Source organism: Solenopsis invicta, chromosome 3, assembly GCF_016802725.1.
Source record: "Solenopsis invicta isolate M01_SB chromosome 3, UNIL_Sinv_3.0, whole genome shotgun sequence".
In the NCBI taxonomy this organism is placed as follows: domain Eukaryota; kingdom Metazoa; phylum Arthropoda; class Insecta; order Hymenoptera; family Formicidae; genus Solenopsis; species Solenopsis invicta.
This window is the reverse complement of record NC_052666.1, coordinates 22,581,389-22,600,499: the sequence shown is the minus strand read 5'-3', so window position 1 is coordinate 22,600,499 and position 19,111 is coordinate 22,581,389. Positions and strand designations below refer to the sequence as shown.

General features: G+C 41.9%; 1 protein-coding gene across 1 annotated transcript in view; it reads left to right on the top strand.

Annotated features, from left to right (window-relative positions):
* The first annotated feature begins 2,653 nt into the window (after positions 1–2,653).
* Positions 2,654–19,111, top strand: part of LOC105196721 (dual specificity tyrosine-phosphorylation-regulated kinase mbk-2) — a 54,501-nt gene continuing 38,043 nt past the window's right edge. The window contains 2 exon segments of the mRNA XM_039447121.1: positions 2,654–2,878; positions 2,881–3,996. Coding sequence (XP_039303055.1) covers positions 2,690–2,878; positions 2,881–3,996 — 1,305 coding nt within the window. The 5' untranslated portion in view covers positions 2,654–2,689.

The window sequence follows — 19,111 nt, the reverse complement described above, 5'->3', positions numbered from 1 at the left end:
AGCGCGTTGCGCGTGGTTCGCTCCGCGAACGCGGGTGACGGGAGAGAGAGAGAGAGAGAGAGAGAGAGAGAGACTGGAGCCAGAGGAGGAAGGCGCGGAGGAAGGGCGCTCCTCTGTGCGCGCGCGCGCGCGCGCGCAAACACCTGTGCGTGGCGCGGCGGTACGGTGCGCGACCAGACCGACCAGTCGCGTCCCGACATCGCTGCCCGTCGCATACGCACCCGACGCGTCGTAAAACAAGAGGAGGAGCTGGAGCGCCATGGAGGAGTCGCCGGAAGCAGCGACGGCGACGTACGCGTCTCGCTGCCGCGCGTCACCGTAGAGATCCGTGATCCGTCCACGCCGTGCGATCTCTCTTGCGTTTCCCCACTCCGTCCCGTCCCGTTCCGTCGGCGGGCATTAACACGGGGGGACCTCGACGTTGTCGCGCGTTTCGGCCGGGAGTGAGGAGTGTGCGTGCGTGTGCCTGTGCCGGATATCAACCCCGCTGCTGCTAGTGTTGGTGGTGGTGGTGGTGGTGGTGGTAGTGGTGTCGGTGGTGTGACGACGACAACAACAACAACAACGACGGTGATCGTCATCGCGGTGATCTCGACGGGGTTAGGAAGTTGAGGAATAGATACGGCGTGAGAGAGCGCGACGGACGGAAAAAGGGCGACGGATCGAGCGAGACGGACGGAGGGAGGGCGCCGCGCGCGCGCGCGGGGGTGACGAGAGCGAGCGAGAGGAAGCGGCAGTGGCAGCGGCGACGATCGGCCACCAGTCAGTGCGCCAGAAGCGACGAATTCGACCGGCGCGGCGTTCCCTTTGTCCGCGCGCTTCGGGAGACTGAGTGAGAGAGGGTGATCGACGGAACGCGCGCGAGAAAGAGAGACAGAGAGCGAGATTCGCAACGGATCGTCTCCGTGGCCGACGTGCGACCACGGATTGATGCCGACGGCGACGACGACGACGACGACGTTGTTCCGCGCAACGTGCGCCGGTTCGGTTTTCATGCCGTCGTCGACGCGCCGCTGTCCGGCACGGTGAGAGGCCGACGACGACGACGACGAGGAGTCGCTCGTCCCGGTCGCGACATCTCTATAATTGCCGAGCGACGCGCATGGTGTTATGTCGTCGCCACCACCGACGACGGTGGCCCGCGTGACTCGTCGAGGCCGGTGACGAAAAGCGCGCGTGTTTCCCGACGGTGAAAGAGCGAATTATCAGGCTAAGGATGTGAGGGGTACGAGGCGGGAGAGTCTCGCGACGGAAGGATTTATCGAAGAGAGCGATCTACCCGGCCACATTCGGATATACGTTACGATACGACAAATAAGAAATAGAGAGACAGTGAACGTCCGCACGCGGGCCTATCACCGGCTTTCGCGTCGCGAGTGCCGAGGGAAGTGTATGCGTTTGGTGCGACGAGATCTCTGCGACCTCGCGAGTGTTCGTGTTTACGTAGGAAAGCCCGAAGTGTCGAGGATTATCCTCTGAAGCGAAAAAGAGAAAGAGAGAGAGAGAGAAAGAGAAGGGTGGTTCTTTGTATGGGCATCGGGAGGCGGAAATCACGTCTCGCTGCGAGGTGGAATCGATCGGCGACGACGGCGAGACCTGGTGAAGGGTATTTTTGGGCGCCGTCGAGCGAAAGAATGGAACGGTGGCAGCGGTGGCAGCGACAACAGCATCATCATCATCATCATCATTATCATCATCATCGTCATCATCATCATCATCGTCAGCAGCAGCAGCAGCAGCAGCAGCAGCAGCAGCGGCGGCGGCGGCGACGACGCGGCGACAGCGACCGCGGCCTCGACGGCGGAGTCGTCAAACTCGCGGCGGTGGCGGTGGCGGCGGCGGCGGCGGTCCGGTGCCAATAACCTCCGCGTTCGAGCTCAGCCAACTCAGTCGAAGGAGACTCTCGCCGCGGTAGCCCGCTTCCTCCACGCGCGGCGACGATGCGCTCCTCGCCCTCGTCGCGCGGGACAGATCGTAAAATTAGAAGACGTACGAGGCGGGCGATCGGCGCCCTCGTCGCGACGGTGCTCGACGGCCTCGCGCGAGTGCCTCGCCGGAGAGCGAGGACCGACGACGACGGGTGGTGTTGCGACGTGTGCGACGACGAGGAAAGTGCGGGAGTTCCTCGAAAACGGGACAAGTTCCTCCGTCGCGCGCGGGTGCGAGCAATCGGGAGGAGAGTGCTGGTCCATCGGAGATTGTACGTTAGTGGTGACTCGTCGCCGAGCGCGCGCGAGTGCAACCCCCTTCTAGTCCGCTGCATTTACGACGAGGGCCGCCGTTTTGTCCGCGCGAGTCCCTCCCGGGGAATACAGTTTAGTGGAATTGACGGCTGACGCGACGCAATTCGCGTTATCCGAGGAGGATACTCTGAACACTTGAGAGAGAGAGAGAGAGAGAGAAATTTCTCCCGGTTCCTCCGTCAATCGATTCGATTCGTCCTTCAACCGCGCAGCCATCCTGGATCCTCATCTCGCAGTCGTCATCATAGTCTCAACGGAGCAGCGGCATGTCTCCGGCAGCGTCCGGCGAGAGCGCGAGGCTCGCGCGCTGATCGCAACGGCGGACGCCACGTGGATTCGTCCTCGTCGCCCGGACAACACTCGAACAACGCTCAACGCGACCTTCTCGATGACGAGCCTCGACGAGGACAGATAGGACAAACGCGGAAAAAAACAAATGGGCACCAATGACTAGCTTAGCCCTGTCGGCGGCGGCAAGTAGGATCGAGATGCCCCTCTCCAAAACGAATCCGTTCGTGCAGGCGGGCGCGATCTCGACGCAGCCGTACATCTCGAGCAGCGAGAGCAGCAACCACCTGCCGCCGATCATCAAGGGTACCGGGCTGACCGGCCTGAAGCAGACCGGCGGCGGCGGTGCGGAGGAGGAGGTGGAGGAGGTGGAGGTGGTGGTGGTGGTGGTGGCGGTGGCGGTGGCGGCGGCGGCGACGAGTCGGTGCCTTACGTGGGCTACCAGAGAGCACTACCGTGGAAAGGCGAGAGTTTCGGCCTGAGTAACTGGCCGGTAAGTCACAACTCCAGCCACAACTCGCATTCGCAACCCAACAGCCAGTCGAGCAGTCCAGTGGTGAGAAACGGCCGTTCCGACGGCAACTCCAACAGCGGTGCTGGCCGCGGTGGAGGCGGCGGCGTTGGCGGCGGAGGAGGAGGAGGTGGTGGAGGTGGTGGCGGCGGCGGCGGCGGCGGCGGCGGTAACAGTGGCAATGGCGGTGGCGGTGGCGGAAGCGACAACGGCGGTGGTGGCGGCGGTGGAAGCGGCGGTGGAAGCGGTGGTGGCGTCGGCAGCAACAGCATCGTCAGCGTTGTCAAGCCGAAAACGGCGACCATCACGCCGGAGATGGTGATGAAGCTCTACATGAACAAGCTAACGCCGTACGAGCACCACGAGATCTTCAACTACCAGCAGATTTACTTCATCGGCGCGAACGCGAAGAAGCGGCCGGGCATCATCGGCCGGCCGAACAACAACGAGTACGACAACGAACAGGGCTCGTACATCCACGTGCCGCACGACCACGTAGCGTATCGGTACGAGGTGCTGCGCGTCATCGGTAAGGGCTCATTCGGCCAAGTGGTCAAGGCCTACGATCACAAGACGCACGAGCACGTGGCGCTCAAGATGGTGCGGCTCAAGATGGTGCGGAACGAGAAGCGCTTCCATCGTCAGGCGCACGAGGAGATACGTATACTGCGCAAGCTGCGCGAGCAGGACAAGGACAACACTATGAACATCATCCACATGTTCGACTCGTTTACCTTCCGCTGCCACATGTGCATCACCTTCGAGCTGCTCAGCATCAACCTCTACGAGCTCATCAAGAAGAACAACTTCAAGGGCTTCAGCCTGCAGCTCGTGCGCAAATTCTCGCACTCGCTGCTGCTCTGCCTGGATGCGCTCTACAAGAACAAGATCATACATTGTGACATGAAACCGGAGAATGTGTTGCTCAAGCAGCAAGGTCGCAGCGGCATCAAGGTAAAATATTACGCGGATAATAAAGATACATATAGAAATAGCGATCGCAATGTTTTCCCAACAAGGGAGACACATTTGGTTATTCTTTCTATACATAAAGTACATAAAGTATTAAATTAAGCAAACCAAGATTTCGGGGGGAAGTAATCAGCATATTGTCTAAAATCAAAGCATAAGACAATTTTAAGATAGTTTTAAGAGTTCTTTAAGTATTCCTTAAATATTTCGTAAAGAACTTTGAAAGATATTTTAAAGTTGTTTTATGCAACAATTTTAAGATATTCTGCTCACTGGGAAAAGATTAAAGTGCTTTCTACCAATAATCTAATTCTTGAAATTAGAAAAGATTAATTAAATTTCTAGATAAAAAAATTGCCACCAAATTTTTTCTACTTATTATTTTCAAATGCAATATAAGCCTGTAATTTTTTTATAATTTTTTTAACGTTTTGAGACATGCTCTATACATCCTTAAATATGTATATAAATAGTTAAGTTAAATATATAAATACTTGAACTGAAATTCAAATATTTTATGTATTTAAGTCAAATACATGATAATACTTGAATTGAAAAAATTTAATCGAGTTGAAAAATTCAGTCAAATTAATAATTTTCTTTCTCACAGTGTGAATTAAACACATATTTACTCTGTTTAATGAATACCATATGCCCGCAAAGCCTTACACATATTTTTACACACATGCTTTAAATAAAAACATTTTTACAAAAATCAAAGCCTATAAAGATGAACAAACGTACGCGTCTCGCACAATCACAAAGCTTATAAATTATTGTCGTGTCCCAGAAACCAATATTTTAGGATTAAACCACCGTGTTTCCCCGCTGCAAAAAGCAAAGCGCGGAATTCACGGACAGGTGGCCGTTCGAGCAATAGGATCGCGATTACCGTAATATAAACCGCATGCATTAGAATGCGATTAAGGAATTTACCGCGGTCTTGAAACATTCTTTTCGAAACCAAGAGAAAATCCACTTTGAGTTTAACAGAATCGACTATAGATTTGTTTCTATCCACGAGTCTTCAAAGAAACAACTTAAACATTACTGATGCAGCGAACTGTTGAATTGGCGCGTGCAAATCTCATATAGCTTGTTGACGCAAGTTTCTTTTGTGCGACCAAGGTGCAATGTTTGGAAACAAATTTGCGGCTTAAGGCCGCATAATACATTTGATACATTCTTTGATATTTCCGATAATATTTGCGAAACAAAAGCTCAAGTCGCTCTCGGCGACATCACGAGAAACCACTTATTATTTCTCGTAACGCGATCCTTTATTGACATTCCTTTGTACATTTTGCATGCGGAAGGCTTTACTACCCCATGTCGCGTTGGAACGACGGATATGCGGTGTACCGACGGTATGCATTGATGTCATACGAATTGCGTTCCAGGAAACACGAGCTAACGAAATTTATATATGGTGTCTAGCGATCCTTAGATTCTGGAATTGTCCTAAAATTTAATGTATTCTGGAAAATTGCAAGAAAAATTCTGGAATTTAGGACTGACCTAGAATTGTTTTTTTTTTTTGTTCCATTAAAAAATTCGAATCTACAATCCATTTTGTTTGTAATGTTCGGTATAAAGAAGTGATTGTAATAAAAAAAAGAAACACTCAAAACGCGATAAACTTGTGAAAGAATAAAAAAATAAGAAAAAAATAATTTTAGACGAAGTTTTAAAAGCAAGTTCTTAGAATGTTCTGGAAATATCCTTGAGTTAGCTAGCTAAATATCGCTAGACATCATGTTATATTTTATTTATACGCCATTTTCTTCCCTACTTTGCTCCTTTATATACGTTCTTATCCCGTCAGAAATATCAGAAATATTATGGGATAAGAAGACTATTTTTTGCACGTCTTTTTTCCGTGCTTCCACTCCACGAGTGTTCGTGAGACTAGGTTTTCAATTAATGTTAATCGATACTCCCGCTTCGCCCACGAAACATTTTCCGTGTACATAGGCAGCCGCGACCTTTAGCCCCGTTCGCCGAACGAGGGATCCGATATCGGTGAAATCGCGCGGAAGACTGTCCGGAGGCTGTCTTTTCCCCTCGCGAATAATACGACACGCTTCGAAAAAAAAATTGGCCGAGTTCCTCGAGTTCACGGCTAACCGACAAACCGACGAACGAGAGGAAATGTCGACGATGCCGTTGCGCAGACACATTCGCGAGAGGTAGATGTAAACTCTGTTAATCCGACATTATCAAGGTAAAATGTATTTGCTAAAGTAGAATATGTTACGAATAAATCCCAGTTAATTTAAAGATTCGTGAAGTTGACGTGACATTCTATTTTGGAATTAATCGCGAGGAGTGGAGTCAATGGAAGAAATAATCGGAGAAACTGAATTGTCTTAATCGTCGGTTTAATATAAATGAAGTTTTCAGGCGCCCGAGTTACAAGATACGCGTCTTTACAGTTTTGCAGATTCTCTTTCTCGCACGTCATATATATATATATATATATATATGTACTCCGTATGACTGCCAGATTTGTTTCCAACGTAAAATTTAAATTTGCTTGTTATATGTACCGAGTTGCTACCTATTTCTCCATCTACTTAAATTCTTATTTACTGCATATTTCTGCTGTGTATTATAGCATACCTGAAATATGTTTATCTCTACTGTGACATGCCTCTTTGTTTTCTTGTTGTATTTATTTAATTTTCTTTTATCCATTGGATATGTGGCGAAACGTTACACTATTTAATATAAAAGAAATAATTATAGTTCTAGTAGCACTTTTTTTTATAATTCCCTAATTCTTTATAAAAATAAACAAGAGTTTTGCATTATTTAGTCATTGCAATCAACTAAACATTAAATTGATTCAACAATTAGTTGAACACAAAAAAGATACAGTTTATTTATATAAATTATTCAAATTTTTTAACCAAAAATCAATTAACTCAGTATTTAGTTACACGTATTGAGCTAGACATTTTAATTTTTCAACGAATTTTTTTTCTTACAAGGGAAACCAGTCAGCAATACATTATCGATTTTAATAAACTTTTATGGGTGTGCAGTATTCACTCAGACTGTTGTTATTATCGATTTTTTCGTTAGACAAGGAGTTTTGTATACAAGCTAACAATAAGGCCAAAAAAATCAATAACGAAACCGTTTTACTTGGAGATCGTTGTAGATATAACGATTTATAGAAACACTTATTTTTACGTAACGGTAAAGTCCTATAGTACCGTTCTTCTGTAACGGTACTATAGGCGCTGGAAATATTTAATCATTTTCTCGAAAATGCCCAAATATCACAACTTACGGCTTCACTGTACTAAATGTTTGAGTGAATACTACACACTCGTAAAATGTTATTAAAATCTGTGATGTACTGCTGGCAGGTTTTCTTTGTCAGTGTAACAATCGCTACTCGTTCATTGGATAATAATCTGGTGTTTCAGCATCTGATTTTGCACGAACCGAATACAAGTGACACAGCTGGTATAAAATTTGTCACGCTGCCAGAAATAAAAACGCAGAGATGAAAGCAATTGCTAAACACACAAAGGAATATTTTACGCGTAGTTTTTCGCGATCTGTTTCGGAATTGTGTAACTCTTAACGACAGATATCAATATCTTTATACTGTCGTTGCGCAGATATTGTACATGGTAAAAAAGTTGCCTAACGATAACGTAACAATACCAACATTATCGTTAATAAGAGTCACAGAATCCCGCTACAGCTCAAAGACATAAGCCGGTATGCACACGTGGTCTATTCTTATATTTAAGATTACCTCTTAAGTATAATCTTAAGATGTCATAAACCTATCTTACAAAACTGTATGAGCATCTTAAGATATTACTTAAGATGGCGTACTCTTGAAGTAAGAACTGACTATGAACACCAACCATAATCCACTCAGTGCTCAATTGCTCGTCAGAATGTCATCTGGCACTGTCCCTAGTCGTGGTCATTTCATCGTACTACCAAGATATCTCCACATGAAACTTCATTCACTGCAAATCCACGTGTGTAAAATCGTACAGTTACTTTTTATGCATTTGTATGTGTTATTTTTGCACATTTTACTTACACGTGTAATTTAATGTTGATATACGTCTAAGCGTGTAAAAAATACAAAAATAATATGTATTACAAGCGCATAAAAAATAACTACATGATATTACACACAAAAATACTCATTTGATTTAGCAGTGTTTCCTTATTATGGTAATATTATTGTTCAAGCGCCTCTTCTTATAAATCTTCAAATTATGCTCTGAAAAGAATTTGCAATGTGTTAAGCTAAAGATAGACTCAGAGAAAATAAGGATAAAATTTTTTTGCTTAAATGACCTTAATTTCTCTGAAAATTTAATAAAAATGTCACTAGTCACTTGATTATGCCTCTTTCAATGCCTGAAAAATTACTTTTTGTCACTTTTTCTGTCAAAAAAATTTTCATTGTTTCACTTTTTTTAAATTACTATGATTTTTATTAATGAGATTGCGAAAAGAACATTATGTTAACAACACCCGGACTTCGCCGTATCTCATCTTAATAACGCGCCGCGTTAAATAACTAGTTGACTGCTAATGTTGCGTGCAATTTCCTGCATTCGGTTTGTCGGAGCAATTCGCGAAACAAGACGACGGGCACAAAAGGGAAAATTTCTGCAGTATGGCTACTGCGTTTCAGATACTGCTGACTGCGCTGCATTTAACACTGTATTGTTTACGACGGATGGAAACGAGGGGGAGGAGGGGGCTATGCGTGGGCGGGTGGTAGAAATTCTTCGGTGCAATTCTGCGATTCCCAGGCAGTGGCCCGTAAGTCCGCGGGGGATTCCGGTGTGTATGTTCGTGTTGGAAATTCTGGTCCATTATCTATGGCACTCTTGCTTCTATTTATGCTTTCAACGGTAATTGGTAGAATGTATAGTTCTCAAAATATATCGTGTTCTTCCTGCCGTCGTGATTTATATGTATTTATATGTATTTGCACATGAATTAATAACTTAAATATTCTGTGCGACGAACTATGAATATTTGATATCGCCAAAACGTTTCTTTACATTCAATATTCCCATTTGTTTGGCTTACATTTACTTCATCAAAACAATATATCTTTAAATAAAACATCATTTTGTTGAATACAAATTTTTTACTAACAAATTCTTATTGCGTTAAATTATATTTGTTTGGCAGAAAAAAACACAATTATACGAAACAATATTTTTCTATGAAATAACACTTTTTTTTACTATACACAAAATATTACAATCAGTGAAATGAAATTATTTCTTGAAACATTGCATAAAAATGATATAAAATATGTTTGATCGAAATAAGAGTATTTGACTTTTGAATTTAATGTTTGAAATAACTATTTTAATTATGTGTCGTTTTTTTATACGCAGTGAACTTGCGCGTTTCAGTTATTAGCAATGCGTAGGCACGTACATACAATCGTGTTTAAAGATCCGGTATTGCCAAAACGGGCTGCGGTTCCAATCATCTTCAATCTTTGAGTTCTAACATTGGGGATAAGATAGTTTGTTCGTTTCATAAAATAGATTTCATTAAAGTTTGTTTTATTAATAATAAACAATAATACTTCATTTTTAAAAGTATGAGGGCTTTCCATATTTGCTGTCATTTGCCGGTAAATATTCTACGTTGTAATATTTTTTCTGTTTATAACGTTTCTTGGCAATCAAGGTTATTACAGTAAAAGTTTAGTAACGTATTAAAAAGTATATTTTATAGTTTATGTCAATAAATGAATATAATTAAAAATTACATGACAATTTATTATTCAGATTTGTATTGAACTAATCAATTAAACGATAAATATTACGAGTTCAAGAACCTAGCTTTTTATTTCGATATTATAATAGTCATCTGAAGAGCGCAATATGATAGTTTTATTTTAACGATAGTAATATTAAGGAAATTCTTATTTGTTTAACGCTACATAATTTCATTTTGATATGTATACATTTTGAAAATAAAAATAATTCTATTCTCACAACAAAAGAAGAATATTCTTCAAAACTTACAAGCAGACGATAAATCAATATAATTTTTATGCTCGTGCATTCGCATTGGTTATCTGATTGAGTATCACTCCAATTTGGGAGTGATCCAATCGAAATCCCGGACAATACCTGGTATCCAGAGTATACGTGGGTATTCCGAGTCCTTGCTCGGTCCCCTACTTCCTCATCTCGGCAATGAACGTGCAAGAACGCGCCTCGTGCAAGTGGGAATCGCATTATCTCCGCCAACTGTAGCATTCGCACGCAAGTCCGCAAACTTTCCGAGTAAAAGGCCTGGGCTGGCGGGTCGTGACCTTGCGAGGCCGCACGGTGGTTTACTTTGACGCCGACCTGCCGGCGCTCGCGCCAAGCCGTAAAGCTGAGGGTCTAAGTGCTGGAAATGGGCAAAAATTAGATTTGCTTGCTCCCTCTAAGTGGCCGTAACCGATGGGCGGCAAGTTCCGATGGCCTTCCGTCGCTCGGGAGGATTCTGATGGGGGGGCCGGCTCACGACGGGACACGCGATTCTTTCCGTGTCGCTGCGATTATTATTCTCGCAGTATTCGACAAGGTGATGACACAGCGTTTCCGCTCCTCCGTTTTGATCCGGCGATCACGCGACGGGGACTCGAGAAATCGAGACGACAGGTTCAAAAACACAGATCGGCTTCACGAATTTCTTCGTTATTTATTTTGCACGCGCAAAACTGACAGCAGCAAGGTCGATAAATCTTGATATGGACGAGAGAAATGTCATCCTCTAGTGATTGATTATTTTGGAATATACATAAAATATGAGGGAAAACTTTGATACAATTTTGAGCTGAATTTTCAAGATGTCGATGGACTCTTGTTGCCGGGCGATTTCCGATTTCGCGATCAAATCCATTGTTTTTTAGTTGTTATCTAATGACGCGTTAACGTACGTATCAGCGCGCTTTAAAAAAAGAGAGAAAAATTTGCGAAAGGAAGTATTAGAGATCTCCGTGAGAGTTAGGATTGAATGCGGGGGCAATGAGTCGTGCGAGCGCAATGAATCGGAATCGAATCCGTACCGAGGCGAGGCGGTGCCAGGTTTCTTTCCCCGGTTTCACGCTTGCACGGTTGACTCCGCTTCGGATTCGCCTCGGATTCCGTCGAGACTACTCCGACGCGCCCCGGAGGCGCGATATTTAACGCGATTCGATTCCGCGGGCTGCGAATGTTAGTGCAAAAGCGGCGGGTGATTGCTATTCGTAGCAGGACTTCCTGAAGTAATTGCCCGGAGTTACGCGAGGCCGATTATGAATATTCACAAGCCGCCCGACCTACGTTTGATTGTCGTGCTTTTCCAATTCGGCTCACCCAATATTTGATTTCGTTCCTCGCGCCAAGTTCTCTTCTCGTGCCGTTTCATCATTATCCAGCATAATCAATCTTGCGTAAGGAGATATCGTTTCGGGGTCACGCACGATATCGCACGATTTTACGGCACACGTTGTACCGCTATCGCTCGTGCAGTTCGCTCCTTTTCTATCTAGCACGGCAAAGTGGGTCGCAATTTGGTGATAAAATGTCATAGAACGCCTTATTCTTTACGTGAAATATTGCTTCACATTCAGCGCGTCCCAGCTAATGCGGCAAACGTGTAATAATTTACATTGTAATTATGAGCGATAATAATTTATATAAAATTATGCTTATCAATTAATTATATCTTGAATTTGTAACGGAGCAGTAATATCACAATTTACGGATGCGCTTGAGCATTAATCATTTGTACGAATAAAGTTAATATCGCGCGTTAATAATACGCTAATATCACGCTTCGTGGTTGCCATATATTTTTAATTACGATCGGCGAGCGGCATTTAAAAGAGCGGGAGAAAGAGGAAATTATTTACGTTTATTAAAATATTATTTATCACGCAGACACGAAAAGGCGAATCAAGTAACGGTATGTAAATAGAAGGTATACGGGTTTTATTATTACGTATCGCGCTGTGTTTAAAGCGAAACACAAGTTCGCAGGACGTCAGGTATCTATTAATTACGAAACATACGTGCTTTATAAATCTGCCTGTGTGCACGTCACGTACGTATGCACACGTATACGTACACGCGAAGCTGCGTATTCCACTTTGATGAGAATAAATGGATCATGCTTGTGAACTACTTTTCTTATTGTCGCATGTTTCCTATTGCTTGGATTGCAATGAATGTATTTAATATCCTCTCGCGAATCTGTGTCTCTCTCTCTCTCTCTCTCTCTCTCTCTCTTCTTTTAACTTGTTATCGACGACTTAGATTAATTGGCAATTGGGAAATGATATATTGCTTCCGTCCAACCATTTTCTAAATTAAATTAAGAAATATAATACTTTGTAATACGTATGTCGTGCTCTTAGGTTTAAAATCAATACAAATTAGTTAATAAACTATAATTATAATTAATAATTTAAGTTAAAAAAACTTTGAGTTATCACAAAGAGGAAAACAGAGAAAAGATATGATAAAATGTATCAATATAAAAGGAGTTTGAAGTTTTTTATCTTTTTGAAAGATAATTTTAAATAACTAAATAAATTTAAAATTATGTTTAAAAAAAAATAGAAATGACTTTGTTGTTTATTTTTATATTGATGAATTCTATTATATCTTTGCTCTACTTTCCTTTTTGTGATAATTCAAAGTTTCTATAACTTTATTGAACTTAAATTATTAAACAATAGTAAATGCAGAACAATCGTTCTAAAACTGAATCCCATATCTTGATTCAACTAATAGATACTTAAAAAATTATTATATTAGAATTTGTTTATGACCTCAGCTTATTAGCCAATTTGCATTGATTTCAAATCTTAGAACATACATATTACAAAGCATTTCTGTCCTCGACTTTTTGAGGTACACTTTTTATAAAATCAAATATATATTATAATGCGTAGTAATTATGTAATAACATGAACGTGTTTACATGAGTTTTTTACAAGTTTCAAATTATACTGTGGTTAAAATGGGAAATAAAATAATATCGCGTTATTTGTATACGTTTTTTTATTTTATTAACATTTCGTCCACACGAATTACACGCGAATAAATTGTAAACTCCACACACTTTGAGTTTCGCGTACGTGGGAATGCCTCGCGTTAAATACGAATTTTTGGTTCGACGTCGAATGTGTTAACCCGATAACTGTAATTTTACAGTTCGTATTTAACCATCCGCGATTGTAATGTATGATGTTCGCGGTATGATCGGCACGGAATGGAAAGCACGCACGAAATTTGATAGGTGTGGAATTCCATATCAGAGGTACGTACATACGGGGAAATATATTTATACCATCGATCGGTGCAGTTTTGGATGTAAATTAAGTGTTACCAGACATGCCCGTCTGTGAGATTGGATTTGCATATACCGAATGAAACAAGTCGCCGCCGCGGAATAAATGCGAAATTGAAGGGAATTGAATTATTCGATATTTTAGCTCTTTTTCCTCCCGGGGGTCACGGCTGTTTTTCCAAATTAAAATAAAAAAAGGGTTTGTTCACAAACAGGTTAATTGTTCGTCGACGTATTTTATTACGTCAATTAGGGAACGAAATTGGCAATTATCGGAATACACGTAGGATGCTAAATATTGTGCTCGCACATTCCGCCCGCGGATGTAAATTAAACGGTAAAAACACATTTAAACACGGTTGCGTTGCCGGGCATTAAAATAACTTCCGTTGAAAGCAATTCTGTTTACGAAGAAGAGCGATTCGAACTAGTCCGAGGAGCCTGGAGAGAAAAGGAGAACAAAATTTGCCACGGCGCGAATGTATTCCGTAACTTTAAAGGAATTCAACGGCGACGGTTGAAATTTACATCTCCCGCGACCCCACGCAAGTTCCTCGCATTAATATCCGGCGGAACAGGCAACATACAAACAACCGCACAGAATCTGGATTCCCTCGGTATCCAGATTCCCGAAGGCAACGTAACTGGAGCAGTCCGGCGCGCAGCGTTGTTCGCCTTTCGTCCCCTTCTTCCGTTATCTTCATTACCGCCGCGGTCTCATTTTGCACGCGGTCTTATCGATAATTGTTCGCCATTAAACAAGGCCCTCCGTGCAAGAAGCAGAGCGAGCGAAAGCGGAGAGCGAAACAGTGAAAAGGGGTGGCACAACGCGCTTGTTCGCCTCCCTGTTTCGCTTGAGAGTCGGTCGACTTTTCGCGAACGACGTATGTATCCGGCGACTCTTAACGACAGTTGAAATTTTCCGATCGGCTTCGCTCCGGCTTCGACAACTAGCGCGAACGAGGAAAGGAGCTCGTTTCCTTCCCTCAGCGGATAGCGCTTCTGGCGTCTTGTCGATCGATAGGAGGGCACACGTACGACGTGTATCCCGTCTTTACACGCCCGCGTAATCGCGTGAACGGATCTAAATCTGCAACGACGATCTTCGATTGACTACTCACCCCCGGGTTGACAGAAATTAATGTTTGACACCTGTCTACCTCGCTCCTCGTCTTTCCGCCAATCGCGCACGATCTCGCGCGATTTCTCGGGAAGTTCGTTTCGTCAGCGATTTTCACGTGTCACCGAAATGTTCGATACACGTACGGGAAGTAGCGACAGCCAAGTATTCGTCGATCTGTCCTTGCGCGTTCGTCCCCGAGGCATTTTCAGAAGTTAGATTTTCATCTAGAAGCCTAATTTCTGCGCCTTGCATTGGACGTCAGCCAAAAATCACTTCGCGTCGGCACATCTGGAAGCGATCGCGAGAAATGCAGTATACATACCAGCTGAATACGCTGAACACATCGCCTCTGATCCGTGCTCTATCTGTCTCTGATCGCAACAAGTGCCGAATCTGCGATTGTTCGACGAGACAAATTCGAACGGATTCGCAGTGTGATTTATTCTCTCTCTCTCTCTCTCTCTCTCTCTCTCTCTCTCTCTCTCTCTCTCTATCTATCTATCTATCTATCTATCTATCTGTATACACAAAATAATTTCAGATATTTGTTGACCTTAGAACGCTATCGTCATTGAGTGATATTTATAATTTAGTTATTTATTTATAAACTATTTTCATATATTTAAATTAAGAAAATGGTCATGCCGGTCGAAAGCAAGTCTTAGTTCTCAATAATATTTTAATTTCTTAAGTGAATACATTTACAAGTTCCTCCAAATTGCGCGCCGCATGTTTGAAGGATTTGAAAACGCAGTTATTAAGCAAATATGTAATATCACAAAATTAAATTGTTAATTTAATAATTTTGATGTATCTTTAGGACTGTTTTCCCCTTTCCCTTCATGCCTATCTCGAAAATTGTAAAGAATTTGTTGAAAAATATTACCTTGGAGTTTGAATCTGGATTTTCTATTGTCCGTCTTAGCCAGTTCGATTACCGAGGTACATGATAATTTTTAAAAATAATTTGTACCTTTAGAATTACAAATTAAGGAGAGTTGCCAAATGCGTATAACTTATTCTTTATTGAATTTATTTTCCATTTAATATTGATTTTAAGCAAATAAACGTTGAAAATTATAGTTTGATTTTTAAACAATTATTACTACAATGTATAACCTCTCGCAATAAATTAATTTATTGTATGCCTTTTTGAAATAATTAAAAATATATACAATCAGTAACTAATACTTAATTTATTAATAATAATTTATCGAAAAACAATCTAATATTTAATAATTAATAAATAACAATAATGAAACAAAAAACATTAAAATAAAATTGAGTTATTTTTATAATTGATATATTTTTTTATTTATATTAATTATTAATTTTATTATTATTATGTATCAGTCTTATATTAATAATTTTATTATAATAAAATTTTTGGTGATGATTAATTTAAGAAACGTGATATATTTTATTAAAATATTGATTTAAGAATGTATAAGAATTACAAATACGTATATGTATTCTCTCCACTTTATAAAGATCTGAATTAAAAATATTTTATAGATAAATTACTAAATTATAAATATCATTCAATTAGAAATATAAAAGATAAACCTTTTACGAAAATATGAACATTTATTATAAATTTGCATTCTTATAAGCTACGTAAATTGATTAAAGATCAAGTTGTGCCCTAATTTTTTAAAGCACACAAAACAGATGTAACTTGTTAAATTTTAGTTTATATGTATTTTTATTCCTCATTTACTTTGTTTATATTTATTTCTCATTTAATTTTTCTATTAAATGTAGCTAAGTAAAAATATTCAAAAAAATTAACGAGGTACAATTTAGGCGATCAGTATGTATTCAGCAACTCTTCCTTAACCTAATTATTAATTAATTAACTAGGAGAGAAAGATAGAAAAGAAAAATAAGCACGCTAATAAATTCAATCGGATTGTGTACACGTCAAATTTACATATGATAGTATTCCAAGGTTTTAAACGTAAACGAATAAGCCATTCTGAAATTTTCCTTTGTTCGATATCGAGCGGTGCGATTTATTTCATTTCGTTCTGCATATATCGGCGGACTATCGACTAGCGGACCGGAATCACCATGAGGTTTTCGCGGGCAAGACGAAGAGAATACGGAGAACACGGCCGATTAATAACCGCGACGCGACTTTCGATAAGCGATCGCGATGAATTCAAGCGCGGCCGCGAATATCCACTCGTCCATTACTCGTCGTTAGCGGATCGGTATCGCGTGGTACGTGAATACGGTCTGCATGTTCGGGGATTGACGGATACTACATCACAAGCGGAGATCCTATGGGATAGAGGAGAAAAAAGGAGAAACACACATTGCTCCGTGGATCGCGTGGGCGAGTCAGATCGATCGCGCGAGGAAGCGCCGAAGACCGCGTGCTCCATTTATCTATCCGCATTGAACAAATGGTGAAGTTTAACCGCGAAGCCGAACTGTTTGCCAATGAAAATCACGCCAGCGCGAAGCAGAAACTTCCGCTGGTATCTTCGGCGCCGCGGGGCGAATCGTCCGATATTTTTCATCTTTTTTTTTGCCACTGCCTTCTCTCCTGAATTATGACGCACACGTCAATTTGCGAAAATGGTACCTGTTAAATTAATTGCGCGATACGCGTAATGTGACGGGAGTGAAAAATAAGAAAAAATGCGAACGGATCGCGGAGACGGTTAATCCGTCAGGGAAACCGGTTATCGATCTATTTATCGGAGGCTTGCCGCGATAAATTTATTAAACGTGAAATCGTTAAGAGCGCCGGGAATCTCTATCGGTTCTCCATCTCCACCGGGGAGTAATTAATTCGTAGAGTATTAGGTTAACCCGCTCTCGGGCCAGAGGGCTCGGTACGAATTCGATACCCGCCCACGTTTACACGCGCGAATGTCGTAATATATCGGTATTAGCGTGGGCACGCGATCGTATCAACGAGGCCTCGGCCGACGTCGCGTTTAATAGATCGAAATCAATTAATTTCCCAAGCGTAACGATTCAATCCCGATTTCTCACGTGCCGGGGAACTTCGCGGGAGTTCGCGGGTTATTCGTGGGAAACGCCCGCGAATGAAGACGGATCGGGGAATTATGTATCGGCGAAGGTAAGTAACTTCGACGCGCGGCGTGGTAAACAATCCGAGAACTATCCGTTGCAATTCCCTCTCGACATACCTGAACAAGAGATAGAGGAATATTTGCCGCTAATCTCGTTAAATCTCGAAACATTTTCTGATTGATGCTTCTCGATAGTGATTCACCGTCAGCGCAATGCGGAATTCATACAATGAATTTATCGTATACAGATGTCGGGACTGCTCGAGTACTTTTCTAATTGACACACACATATAACATAAATATGAATATATACACACATACATATATATATATATATATATTCATACATAAAGATATTTATTAATTTTTATTTATTTAATATTATTTTTTTCCTGCGCGCATCTATATGTATGAAAGTCACCAATAGCGGCATCCGTTGTTTTTGGCTAATATTTCTTAAATAAAAGCTAAAAATAAGACTTTAAAAACACAAGTACAAACTAGAAAGTGTCTTTTAACAAATGGTATAGCTTTACAATTACTATTTTGTATTTTGTAATAATTAATGTTTTACAGGAGAAAATTATGCTTTTATTTTAATTTTTTAGGAATTTATTTTTAGCAGTTTTTATTTCTTTATTTATCTAAGCAGATCATGGTTCTTATCAGCATTAATGCAGTGCAATGTATAGTCTCAGAGAAATACGGAGGTGCCGCTTTAAGATGGGCCAGTTTCGGCGACTTTCCGCTATATAAAACATATATGCGCGCGCAGGAAAAAATGATGTTAAATGAATGGAGATTAATGAATGGAAATTTCCTCAATGGAAGTTCTCACTTAAAAGCGAAGTTTCGCCATGCACCAGTTGATTTCGTATCAGCGATAGCGATCAAGAAGCCCACGAAGAACCCGCGCACGTTGATAGCGGGCTCTAATGGATTACTTTCTAAGACGTTAATCCTCGGAAGTCACGATGCATCTGTGCAGACTCGGGACAGATATTCCCCGCGATAAACTTCACGGTGGAATGCGATATTACGACTTAAGAGGTACTCTTACAGATTTTATGTTATAGATATTTCAACGAGATACGACGGCACATATACGGAGAATTTTAATTGCCTGATAAATACATACGCGCATCGTGTGTCCCATAGCTATGTAGCACGACAAACGGAAATTCTAACCAATTTGCAAACGCGTTTGCGCGCTGTATTAACAGGAAATATTACGGACGTAAACAGACGATTGTGGACGAATGCAAATTTACGCGATGCGCGCGTTTCTAATTGCGGTTCTGAGTGACTTGCGAACAACCTACTTAATTGGATTAAATCAAACGCAATACACGTGTACAATTCAATAACATTGCGTACTAAAAAAAAAAAAACTGTAATTGATTGAAAAAACTGAGTTTAATTAAATGTCTTGCAGAAATGCAATCGACCGTGCACCCAATAATCCGTATTTGCACCTTCGTATTTTCGCACCATAATAATTCTAATAATAATAGGAATTGCTTCGATGACGACGACGACGGGACTTTCGAGACGCTAACGATCTTATTGGCTACCA